Here is a 12,944-nt window from a genome sequence, read left to right as displayed (position 1 = left end):
TTTTTGACGGACTCGGTGCAGAGCGCAACAGTAGCACTGGGAGTAGGCAGAGGAACTGGATTTATTTATTTTTTATCAGACTATCTCTCTCATACCTTAATGTCAGAGCATGGTGACAGTTTTAACAAATAAGGGGAAAAATATGTATTTCTTTAAAGTTACATACTGTATCTTTAACTGTACAAAGGTTTACAGAATGACATCTTAATTAATTGAACCCAGTGAGTATGGGGAGTGCCATGCGAAAGTAAAATAATTCAGGAGAAGTCTCCCAAGCTAACATTCCCAGGTTAAAAATTGAAACATTAGAGAAAAAAAATTGAAGCACAAAAATGAATAATGTTCTGCTCAAGAGTGTAGAATAATGTTCTATTCTATGCAGATATCTGTGCTGTAATATGCAGATATAATATAGCATATAACAGTGGAATTCTTGTGCGTTTCTCCAATAATACTAACGTTTTTATGAAAAGATAAGTAAATAGATATATATAAAAGATAAAATGGACATGTAAAAAAAAAACAACAACAACACGCATTTAAGAGATACATTAAGCTTATAATTGTTCCTAAAGTGAAATCCGGAAATAGCCGACTTTGTTTTCCTGATTCTCTTTCCATTGACGCGTCTGACTAAATAAAAGTTGCCTTCCTTCCCCAGCTGTCTACTAAAAACAAAACAAAACACAAAGAGCCTCTTACCTACATTGTCCAACTATGTCAAAAAAGAAAAATTGAAGAAAAACAGGAAAACTCTCGGCAGAAGATGAACAGGTTCCGCTCTGGCCGCACCCACCAACACACGTGCGTGACGTCATCGCTGCAGGTAGCAGCTGAGCCCACTGAGCGTGAAAGTCTCCATTCCCCGGTGCGTACAGGGCAGGATGGGATGCTCCACCAGCTCTCAAACTTCTGCGGTAGACACGACTCGACCCAACGCCAAACCGGAGGAGAGCAACGGAGCCAGCACCACAGGTGACTGAAAAAAGATGTTACTTTATTCCTGTGGACGAATTATCAATAATAATAATAATAATAATAATAATAATAATAATAATAATAATAATAATAATAATAATAATATAATAATAATAATAATAATAATAATAATAATAATAATAATTAAGGCAGGTGTACATGCAGAAGTTGCCTGCAGGGAGGGAGCATTCTTTTTTTTTAATGAACTAATGTTGTCAAATTAATAATTCACTTTAATCAAAGCAATATGAAAGTAATATCTTTTTAAAAATCTGTTGTCTGCTTGTATAAGAGTTAACATTTATACATGCCTTCAAACCAGTGGTTTTCCTCAAATTAAATGCATGAATCTCTAATCCACTTCGGTTAAAGTAATGCTATAAATAGCCCTGAGAGTGTCTGTGGAAATGGTGTCAAGTTTGGAAGTTCTCTGTTTTCTCCATTAAAGAGTTGCCATTTGTCCATTTAATGCTGCAGTGAGTACATTTAGATAAGGGATGTAAATTGGTGCCAGTGTTATTTCTCTGTGTGCGTTCGCTTGGGGTGAGCCCAAGCGAACGCAGGGACAGGATGAGAAAGTTTATTGTCATTAGTTAACAGTGGTTTCTGGCTATGTCCTCCCACAGCAGATTTGGTGACGGTCTACGGTTTCAGAAGGAAATGGAGAAGCGGAGCCGGGCAGGACTTTGTTGTAGCAAGGTCAGAGAGGGCTCTTGCTTTGGTGCAAATGAGTGTGTACACTACTGCAGAATGAGGGGAGGGTCAAAAAAGCTATGTGCGTGTGAGTGAATAGAGTTTAAAGTGAGAAGTTTGTCGAAGCAGCTGAGACGATGAAAAGGTAAAAGATTCACTAAGTGGGACCTCCTCGGAGGTGAAAGCACGCAGATGTAACGCTTTAAAGAACACCCAGGGAGCTGGGAAAGTGTGTCTGACTTCCCTGTGCAGGTGGCAGACAAAGTGAGATATGCTCACCAACGTTTCTGTTTTATTACTGGCTTTTGTTTTGAGTTTATCAGCGAAATAACAGTGAACAGTATCCCTGGTTTCTTGTTATCAGCCTCATGGAGGTCAGATGGAAATGTATCAGGATGTCTCCGCATTTTTGCATGCATCTTATTTTCCTTCTCCGGATGCCTGAGGGAGAAAAAAGTAAACACTTTTTAATCCAAGGCTTATACCTCTTGAAGACACATTTCCCTGATGCCAAGTCTTTCAGTCGGTTACTACGACCTGTTTTGTCTTAATTAAAAAACGTTGTTTTTTTTTGTCTTTTTTTTTGCCGTTTTCGGCTGTCGATTAGTTTTGTTCCAGCTGACTCTTGTAATATTGAAAGCAGAGACTTGAAACTTTCTGTGATCCATGCAAATTATCCCAATGCAAACCATTCCACCCAAAAACTCTTCAAGGAAGTGGTGCAGCATATCAGCAAGATACACAGCAGCCTGCCAACGTCGCAGCCTGCTGTGCTGTTAATGTTCCTGAAAAAGAGTCCTCATAAACATTAACGTGGGTTTATGTCAAACAGAGGTCCCTTTTTAGACATATTTTTGCTTTCAATCTAATGAGAATAGCAGATATTTGGAAGATGAAAAGGTTTTCATTTGCTTTCTTGTTGCCTCTTTTTACATTCTGGTGAAAGATGCCATCATAATCCTTTAAACGTGAATGTTTTTTTTTTTTCTCAAATAGCAACGACAAAGCAATGCATTTTCATGCGGGGAAAGTTTCTGATTGCTGTGTCATGTTAGTAACCCAAACCGTACATATTTCTACTCTTCCTGTTTATTTATTTTTTTAAATTAAGCCTGACTTCCAGCTGCTACCCGGATCACATAAGCACTTCACAAACAACAGAGGAAGTAACATTACTGCTGCTTTTTAAAGCAGTAACACAATGCCTCGCATCTGAGTGTTTCTGTTTGTGCAGGTATGCGGTCACTAAGGAACCGCAGCGACTCAAAGTTCTGCTATTAACTCACCTGTGTTGCTGTGATTCAGGTCATCAGTCTGTTGAAACAGGAAATCAGAAAAGGAATATTAAACTCTCAAAACAAAACAATGAGCCCTTATCTTTGCTGTGTCATAATTTATTATTATTATTATTATTACTGTCAAAGATTGATATTTTGGACATTTACTTTGCGTCTTCATAATATGTTTTCACAGCTTTCTGATGACACTGCAGGTTTATTTACTTTGTTCAATATTTCACACTTCTATACACTGTAGCTGTTATTTTAAAAAAGCTGGTTTAAAGCTGTAAAATATCTTGAAGTTAACCTGACAAAGTGACAGTTTCAGTTTAAGGTGCTCTTGGAATTCATTGTGATCAATACTTGTTAGCTTAGTTTCTAGGAACTATTGCAACATCCTTTGATTGTTTGCTGAGTCGTTGTACATGTTCCCAACAGGGGCGGGCGGTGAGAATGGAAAAGTAGCTGAGGACACCGAGACCATTCCAGACCAAACACCGGCTGAAGGCGGCGATGCTAAACCTGAGAGCGAAGCCGCTGCAGCTGCTACAACTGCAGAGAGCTCTGCTCCGAGCCCCCCAGCGGCGGAGGAGTCGCCTCCTGCAGAGGAAGCTGCACCGGCACCGGCAGCAGCAGGCGATGCAGCAGCAGCAGCAGGCGATGCAGCAGCAGCAGCAGGAGAAGTGCCAGCAGAGGCTCCACCTGCAGACGGCTCCACTGAAGCAGCGCCGAGCTCCTCAGAGGCTGCACCTCCGGAGCAAGGTGGGTTACAGTTAAAAATAACAAGCAGTGACGTGCAGAGTGAGCAACGTAGTGAGTGTTACTGCGTTGAGCTGGGGAAAGCTCAGTCATCTTTGGATCTAGTTTAAATGCTTCTGAACATCCACATCCTAACATTGCCCTGCAAAATATTCCCTTAAAAGGATTCACTCATGCTCTTTTATCAACGCAAATTACTCCTGATATGCAAATCTCCTTAGAGTGACTGATGACGGCATTGAGACAGCCTTCAGGCTGACTTCTCAAAGTTTTGGAAGAGGGATGTGGATAAATTATGCATTCATGTGCTTTTATCTTATTTTTTCAATTTGAGAACAAAATCCAAGATTTACATCGCTTGGCATCAGGCCGCTCTGTGGTTTTCCTTCCCAGTGGGAGGAAGACAACATGTGCAGATATTTTTCCCTGGCCATTGGTAACCAGAGTGGTTTTAATGCCCTGGTGCAGGTACATGATGTCCCCTCTGTCTTTCCCCAGACCATCCTCATCCTGTGCATTGGCTGTAACCAGGTAGTATCCAACATTAGTTGGCTGCAGGAATGTGTTTGCAGGCCACACCTCTAATTATATTTTGCTAAATAATCTGCCTCTGTCACTTTACTCAGTATTCTTACGGTGATTGGTGAACTATTTGATAGCTCAATTCATGGTAACCAGAGTTGGGTGATAAAACAATATCCCAATAATTTTTTTAAACATCTCATAGAGCATTGTTCAAGCCATCAGTTGAAAAATGAAAAGAATACAGCACAGCTGCAAATTCACCATGACACGGCCGTCCGCCCGAACTGAGTGGAAGCTGGTTAATCAGAGAAGCAGCATGTCACTCTTTGTCATCTGATGGCTTAAATGCTAAATGTAAAACGAAAAACCTTTTTATCTAGGAACAAGTTTCAAATCTTTATTCTAGGTATTTTTATCTTAAGCAATAGGTTCAAGGTATTGATGGACTGTGGAGATTTAATGAATGATCTATGAAATCAGCCCATTCAACCAAAGCTAAGTGTGTTTCTAGAGAACGTGTCACGTTTTTAGGGAGATGATCCCACCTCTGTTCCTCAGTGCACATCTGCACATTGATCTGCGTGACTCTGGGCAGTTTTCACTGCTATCGGTTCTCAGCGATGCAAATGGCCCTCACCGCAAGCGTTTGTTCAGCTGGTCAACTCTTCATTTTTCTCTACGCTCAATGCAAAGCATCCAACTCTTCAACAACAGAGCAGAGCGGTAGAAGCTTTAGAAGTGCAACGCAACAGGATGATTGTGCATTTTGTTTTCTCTTGGATTCACATTTTACGAAAAGCCTCAAATGTGTTTAGTCCACATATTTCTAAGTGGTGACGGAGAAATGAAAGCAGGACGTAACGTCAAGACGAAAGGCATCTGTAGATCAGAATTGCATAAAGTATGCAACACAGAAAAATCATTCAAAGACCAATAGAAAACTTTGAGAATTAGTAGAGAAAATCTGCCTCTCCAAAAAAAGCCTAAAATATTCAAAACCTTTGCTCCTTGGAGACAAACAAAATGCTTTTTCTGGCTCTCACTTGATCTTGACGCCTCCCTCTGGTGTCCAACTTGACTCGACCTCAGATCAGGCTTTGACCACAGACCAGCTGAGTTGTTCTGCCTGCAGCTGACGTGTTTTCAGCACTTTGTTGTCAGTGCCGTCCAATTAATTTGCAATCCGAGTCCGCGGAGTAACCGGAGCACGTTACAGGGCTTCCACCGATGTCGGGCTGCAGGCTGAACCTCCTTTTCACAGCCAACGCAGAGATGAGAGCGTGTCACACAAGCAGAGAAGCTCAACCATTTCTGAGGATGTTAGGGCCATTTTGTTGGAAATTTCAAACCAAAAGCATCGAAAGAGAAGCAACTGAGAAGAAGCATGCTGATTTCACACCAACAGGGTCGCAAATATTTGGATTTATATCGGAGTTGATCTCATTGTACTCAATTAAAAAAAAAAAGAAAAAAAAATTTTTCAAAATAAATTCAGGTTAATATACGGCTCTGGAATAAAATAAGAAACCACTTAAAATGATCAGTTTCTCTGATTTTATTCTTTACATTAATATTTGAGTGAATTTATGGTGATGAACTACTGACAACATGTCTCCCATATTCCAAGCAAAAATGTAGTATTTATTTGCAGAAAATGAAAAATAACGAAATTACAAAAAAGATGTAGAGCTTTCAGGGCTCAAATAATGCAGAAGAAACAAGTTAATGTTCATTTAGAAACAACAATACTAATGTTTTAACTCCGGAAGAGTTCAGAGATCAATATTTGGTGAAATAACCAGGAGGTTTTCAATGGGGTTCAGTGGTTTCTTAATATTTTCCAGAGCTGAATATTCAACCCTCAGAGTCAATACTTTATAGAAACATGTTTTTGTATAAATGTCAGCTGCTGCTGTTTTGTGGTACCAGCTTTGCTCATGTCAAGAGTTGAAGATGTTGTTTTGTAGTCTATCCTGCTGGAAACGTCTTCACAACTTCAATGCAAGGAAATTCAAATAAAAGAAGGGTAGATTTGTTAAAAATGATTGGAGAACTATGTATTACTTATCTTCCACTTCACATTCATGCACTGCTTTGTGTTGGTCTGTTAGATAAAATCCTCCAAGAATGGATTAAAGTTTCTATTTGTTAACATGACAAAATGCTAACAAAGGTGCCATTTACAAATCTGGATCATCGTAAGCAGGAGTGTAAAAATCCAGCCATGGACCATTTGTGGCTGAAATGACAAACGTGAAGTTCAGCAAAACATTTTTGTCTTTTATTAAGCATGCTTTTTTTTTGTTGGGTTTATATCCCAAACATCGATTCAATTCTGTAAAATACAACCAATGCTTTCAGACGAAGAGTGACACTTGCATTGTTCTAGTTCTCAAAAAAGTAGGAAACTGCAAAATCTTTTCCATATATTTCGTCTAGTTATTTATGAATCAAAAAATGAAACTGCTTTGTTTCATTGAAATACTTTGTGCTCAGTTTATGCGATTTTACAATTTGGGCCTACATCGCAAAAGTCTAAAATAACATTCCTGATTCGAAACCATGTCTTTTTCCATCTTTAATCCATGTGCCGGTATCTAAACGGAGGATTGGCTGATGATTGCTCACATCAACTCTTTCTCTCTAGAGGCCACAGCGACTGACTCAGAGCCCAAACCAGAGGAGGCACCTGGTGAGCAAACGCTGCGTCATTACGATTTACTCTTTTTACGTCACGGTGCACAAAACAGAACCGTATGAGCGCCATTGTTCTCAGATCCCGTCTCTGTTTGCGTTTCCAGCGCCCAGCGAGTGAAGCGCGACGTACCTGACCACACGGATGGGTTTGCTGGAAGAGGCGCTCCCCGTCCGTATGCATGAGTGGGAGCGCGAGTCGTGAGTGTTTGTGTGGACGAAAAACATGCCTTGTTGCCAAGATGCTGACCCTGATGATGACCTTTCACTCAGGGATCCTCTGTCACCATTGTGCCTTTTTCCCCTCCGCTTCTCGATGATGCACAATAACAGTTTTTACTGTACATAGACAGATATGTTCATTGGAGAGAAGTTTAGATAAATCGTTATAATCAATATTTATTATCTGTATAGAAATGTTTGACTTGGATTAGAACCTATCCAGATTTTTTTCTACAAACTATATTCTGACGAAAACCATAGTTTATTTTTACCAATTTAAATAATTACGGTGGCCTTCTTTAATTTGATGTACTATTGTTATTATGAAGGTCCTGGAGAAATAGATGCTGCCTTTGCTGAATTAAATCAGAATATTCCAACGTCTCATGACGATTGAAAGCCTGAAATTTGTTATAAGCTGTGAACTGTCACATAAATTAAAAGGGCAGTATGGAAAAAAATTATGTTTGTTTCTTTGAATCAACACATTATGACAATTGAGTTGGAATTACTACTTTATTTGTTGCTACTGTTAATAATTTCATGTGTAAAAATTGCAGCAAAGCAAAGAGACAAACCAAATCTGCTTTCAGATCATCTCAAACCAAACTGGAAAAATCTTGATCGGTGCCTTCAGCATCCTTTCCAGTGACCCGTTTTAAAGATTTCTCATCTTGCTCAGCCATTGAGGGTCCCAGCCGCTGTTTGGTTAAGAAACACAACGCTGCCTCTTCGGGAAAACCTGAAATAACGGGGCCCCTTGTTGCTTCGCTACAACTTGTTTGGGACGCGGTCGGCTAGTCAGGAGTCGGCGAGAGGGCCCAGGACGGCGATCGCCTCGATTTCCACCAGCGCACCCTGAGGAGACAAGACAAGGTTCCATGCATGCAAGCATTTCTGTAACATAAGAAACTGCTTTGAATTACACTAAATTTGATCAAATCTGCAGCTCAACTGATTTTTGTTGCCTTAGATCAGGAAACGCTCAGTTAATACGAAAAATCCTTTTGGAGCTAAGCTTTGCTGAAAAGATTTATTCTTGTTTAAATAAAATATCACACTTATCAAATAACTAAAAATATATGCATAATGTTGTAGCTGAGAATGCTTTTGTTGACATTAGCAACAAATAACACATTAGGATTAGTACTGCATAACAGGAACCAACAATTAAGGAACTGATTTGCATTATTCACCAAACAGGGTGACATTATATAACCTTTAAAAAGATCCTTTAAAATCCTAATGCCATTTGTCCACACAAAAGAAAAATGTAATCTTCCTAAAAACTGCTCAAAAATATTTTCAGATATTTTCCCCCACTGGAAACAAGTCGATCTTGTAAAGCAAAAAAATATTCACATCAATATAAAAATTCTGAGGGACTTTAACCCTTTGAAGTATATTTGCAAAGACTGCTTTTAATGAAAAAAAAATTATATACATATTAAAAAAATATACTATCATTTACATAAAATACTGTTTACATAGTTTTTGATTATTGTTGTAAGTCAATAAATGGGTCAATATTTGCTACAAACATTTTCTTGACTTATTTATTCATTTGTTGGTTTGAAACAATGTGAGTTTTTGTTGCTAGTTCGTTTTATGTTTTGCCAATTTGAGGAGCTGGCATGGTAAGTCTAAAAAAAAAATAAAGAAGTAAAAAACAAATCGCACAAAATTCTCTTAAAGACTAATATAACTTGTTCATGGAACAGATTGTTTCTTTAGACAGAGGTCTCAGTTGGGTATAAATTCATTCAACACTGGCAGAGGAAACAAACATTTTCTGTCATAATAACTACAAGCCTTGCAAATCTGAATCTTTACAGCTTCAATTAAAGTCCCTAAAGCTGCAAGAGAACTGTTGCAGAGCTTTTAATAAGCAACAGTTTGGTAACAAACCAAATGAAGAGGGTTTATAGACGGTTAATGCAGAGTGATTATCAAGCCCATTTGTATCCTTAAACGCAGTCATATTTAAAAATGAAGCAGACGAATCTGCAGGTTTGGATCGGTACTCACTCTGGGCAGGGCAGCAACCTGGTAGGCAGCTCTGGCAGGAAAATTAGTGCTGAAAACTGGAAGGAAGGAAGAAAACAAAGTTTAGAGCTGCTTAGTAAGGATGTTTTGTGTTTTGCTAAAAAAATGTATAAAGATCTTTTTAATAATAAATAAACTCAGCCACAAATAATCCCTACTTCAGCCTTTGGCTGCATTTGTTTCACTGTGAAGTCAGAGATTATCAGTTTGGCTCATGTGTGACACCAGATTAAGGCAGATAAACACATTCTTATGTTTCATGGGGCAGAGGGACTAAAATGTAAAAGGTCTCTCTATCTTTTTCAAAGGTCTTCTAAAGCTTTTCTGAGGATTTTGACCTACCTTTTACTTTATTATTTGTTTCCTGTTTAGTCCTAGCTAACATAAAGGTGAGGACAAAAATAGAAAGTGTCGCATTTTACATTAAGAGCGTTAATAAAATGATTCAAATCTGACTCGTTGAAAGCAAAAATATTGAGATCATGATTTGCGGTGAGGCCGGACGCTGCAGACCCAGAGACTCAACTGACACAGAATCCAAAATAAACACACAGAAAAAGTCAAATCCTTACAACTTTGACCAAATTAAAGGGCTCGTTTGGATTTGTGTTGGTTTGCTCCGGACCCGTCCTTTCTGCTTCCTCCCTGCAGAGTCAGGGAAAGTTTCCTGGTTTGCAGGGTTGAAGTGGATCTGCAGGGAGGCAGGAGCTCGTTGTCCTTGCTGGGAAAAGGTTGGGTTACATCAGCGTGTCTGTGGAGCGGTGTCCACTTACAACTCTGGCCTCAGCCGGTTCCATTACACCGGACCGTTGTAATCCAGGAGGAAAAGCCCAAACACTTCCACTGCACTGATACAGCAGAGGGAGAACGGAACGCCAGATTCTGAGTCGAGGGTCAGGGGTCACAGTCGATGGTTTGGCAGACCAACGTTGATGCCTTGCTGCAGGGAGGTCCGGGGTTCAATTCCCAGCTTATTATCTCTGTGCATGTTTCGTCTTCTACTTCCTCTCAAAGTTCTGCAAACTTTGTCACATTAGCTATGACTGTATGGATGGGATAATATCACGAATAATGTATTAATAATAAGAATGTATTATTTGGAGTGCTGCGAGATAAATTAATAGTTAAAATAATTACTTTCAAAAACGTGGTTAGACGTTAAATCCAAGTTTGTATTTTTATTATTAATAGCAGTATTTGAAAGTCATGGTTAATACCTAAAACAATTAATAAAATGCTGACCTTGTTCAGGTTTTACAAGACAGAGACATATATCATCATCAGTTCTCATTATTTTGGTTAATAGCGGCCCCTTGTGGTATATGTCTGGTACAACATGAGTCTCTAACAGCTGCAACGATAAATAAAAACGGAAATTTTTCATTTGGTTTCCCAACAATTATGTCTTCAGTTTTAAAATAAACAAAGCAATATAGGATTTTGTCACTCCAAACTCTTGATATGCAATAATGAGCCTCTGATTATTTTAAAGTGCTTTATAAATACACTCAAGATTTCTATGCATTGACTTGTTGGACATAATACTTTTAAAACTAGTAATTTTGTTTAGGTAATATTTAGGATATTTTACAGTTCATCCATAAAGCAATTCATGTTTGTGTTTTTATTGTGATCCTAGAATGTTATAAATCCAGCTTTTATTTGTAATACATGTTTTATTATATAGAACTGAACAAGAGCAGCAGTGAGATCAGTAGGAATTCCCCTCTTGGTTTACATTTGCATAATACACACACTTAAAGAAATCTTTTTGGAACTCAAAATGAAGACATACAGGGAAAAAAAACTGCTGGGGTTGATAAAGTGTTATTAAACACATTCGAATGGTTTATTTAATTGCAACTAAAGTTGTTATTAATTCACATGGAGTCGGGAGCTGCACAGGAGAATAAGTTACCGATGCTCTTTTTAGTTATTGAATGCTTACATGTCTTGTAGACGTCGTTGACGGAGTTGAAGTCGTTTATGTCCTTCAGCAGAACTGTGGTCTTCACAACTGACGCCAAACAATTTGGGAATTTGAGTTCAACGTTAAAAAAATCAAGTGATAAAAGTAAAAAGAAACAGATCGTGCAAAGTGTGCAGAGTCTCACCGTTACGGTAGTCGCAGCCTGCAGCTTTAAGGATTTCCCCCATGTTGCCCAGAGCCTGAGTCGAAAGGGAAGGGAGAGTAAATGGTCGAATCCGAGGTCTGGTGGAAAATGGCTTTCTGTTTGTGGGTCACCTGTTTGGTCTGAGCCTGCACTCCTCCATCCACCAGCTGACCGGAGGCCACGTCCATCCCGATCTGACCCGAGACGTACATGGTTCTGTCCACCACCACGGCCTGGCTGAGTGGGACACGCAAACACACAAACTATGGGAAGATGTCCACATTTCAGCAGACAAAGTAAGTTTGACAGTAGACCAATTTTGTTGCTTGGTGAGCATGTGTTTTTTTTTAAACTTATATAATAACTGATTCTTTAATGTGAAAATAAAATAATTCACAACAAACTGATATGACTAAATTAATGACGGATTTAGTGTGTGTTAGTCATGTCATTTAAAACAGTTGAATAAAGTTGTTACTACCGTCACTCACCACAAGGGGGCGCTTCCACCTCCCCAAACTAAGTCAAATAGTGAATGTACTAAAGAATTGCACGGATTATGTAGTTTGAACATTTCAATAATACAGTTCAGATTGATATTATATTTAGCGTCACTTTAACTTTAACACTTCCAGATTTGATCCTGATTAATGTGAGGACAGAAAACAAACCAAAAACACCTGATTTAATCTGAAACAGCTGATTGGCTAAAGTAGGAACACGCCCAGTTTATTCAAACGCACCGACAAAGCATTTGTTCAGTTTGCAACTTAAAACAAACAAACAAGCAAACAAACAAACAAAAAAAATCCGCATTGAATAAAAACAAAACAAAGTTGCATTTTCATTGAATTTCCCAGGCAAAGTGGGCAGCATCATCTCACCTATAAATGCCCTGCCTCACCGGGGCTTTCGCTGTGAAAATGATTTTCCGAGGAGTTGCTGCCATTTCCAGCAACTGTCTGCTCTCTTTCTCTGCAAAGTTACAAGCTCTTGCACCGCGGGGCAGCAGGTGAGTTCACTGGACAGGAAGTCCCGCCCCCGAGCAAACATGTGTCTTTTTTTTTTTTTTCACCCCCCACTAAGACTCAAACCTTCCAGATCCTGCAGCAACGACATGCAGCGGTGCAGTCTTCTTGATTTCTTGTTTTGAACTTCTCTTACCTGTACGGACCGATAGCAGCTGGAGCTGTGCTGGTGTGAACGATCTTTCTGTTGAGCGCAGACATGTTTCCCTCTCTCTTTTTTTTTTAGTGCAACTCAAGTGCTCTGGCTTGAACGAAGCGGCTGCGCAACAACTTTTGGGTACAATGGGGGAAAAAAAGTACCGTAAAACTCAGACTAACAGCGCAGCGAGGAAGTTTACGGCGGTGTAAAAGCATGCGTAAAAATGACATTGCGTCTATAGAACAACATTTACGGTAAAGACTGCCACATTTATGGAGGTCACAAAACCTCGGGATCAAAGTTCATTTACAATAATCACAGATAAAAAACCAGGGTTTGATAACTATATGTAACCTTTATTCATTATTACACGTTCTCAAAGTATTACATACAAAAAAAATAAATTAAAAAGGTTTAATGCTTACATTCCACTCTGCATCAAATCAAAAATAAAGCAGGAAAAAAA

The 12,944-nt window shown here is 39.0% G+C and overlaps 2 protein-coding genes across 3 annotated transcripts; one reads left to right on the top strand and one right to left on the bottom strand.

Annotated features, from left to right (window-relative positions):
• Positions 1-881: 881 nt before the first annotated feature.
• Positions 882-7,559, top strand: si:dkey-284p5.3 (uncharacterized protein LOC557830 homolog). Its single transcript, XM_055054101.1, has 4 exons — positions 882-975; positions 3,390-3,713; positions 6,883-6,927; positions 7,037-7,559. Exons 1-4 carry the CDS (start codon positions 885-887, stop codon positions 7,048-7,050), a joined length of 474 nt encoding a protein of 157 aa, XP_054910076.1. The 5' UTR covers positions 882-884; the 3' UTR covers positions 7,051-7,559.
• An 89-nt stretch (positions 7,560-7,648) lies between these two features.
• On the bottom strand, positions 7,649-12,601 carry rida (reactive intermediate imine deaminase A homolog). 2 transcript variants are annotated; one of them, XM_055054102.1, is made up of 6 exons: positions 12,476-12,601; positions 11,443-11,548; positions 11,312-11,366; positions 11,146-11,214; positions 9,180-9,235; positions 7,649-8,009 (listed from the first exon to the last, which is right to left on the bottom strand). In XM_055054102.1, exons 1-6 carry the CDS (start codon positions 12,538-12,540, stop codon positions 7,953-7,955), a joined length of 408 nt encoding a protein of 135 aa, XP_054910077.1. In that variant the 5' UTR covers positions 12,541-12,601; the 3' UTR covers positions 7,649-7,952. The 2 variants fall into 2 exon arrangements, with proteins under 2 accessions (XP_054910077.1, XP_054910078.1); XM_055054103.1 differs by lacking the exon at positions 12,476-12,601 and adding an exon at positions 12,196-12,340.
• Positions 12,602-12,944: the final 343 nt, after the last annotated feature.

Source organism: Poeciliopsis prolifica, unplaced genomic scaffold (assembly GCF_027474105.1).
Source record: "Poeciliopsis prolifica strain line A6 unplaced genomic scaffold, Auburn_PproV2 SCAFFOLD038, whole genome shotgun sequence".
NCBI classification, from domain to species: Eukaryota; Metazoa; Chordata; class Actinopteri; order Cyprinodontiformes; family Poeciliidae; genus Poeciliopsis; species Poeciliopsis prolifica.
The sequence above is the reverse complement of the archived record's forward strand: the minus strand, read 5'-3'. Positions and strand labels throughout refer to the sequence as shown.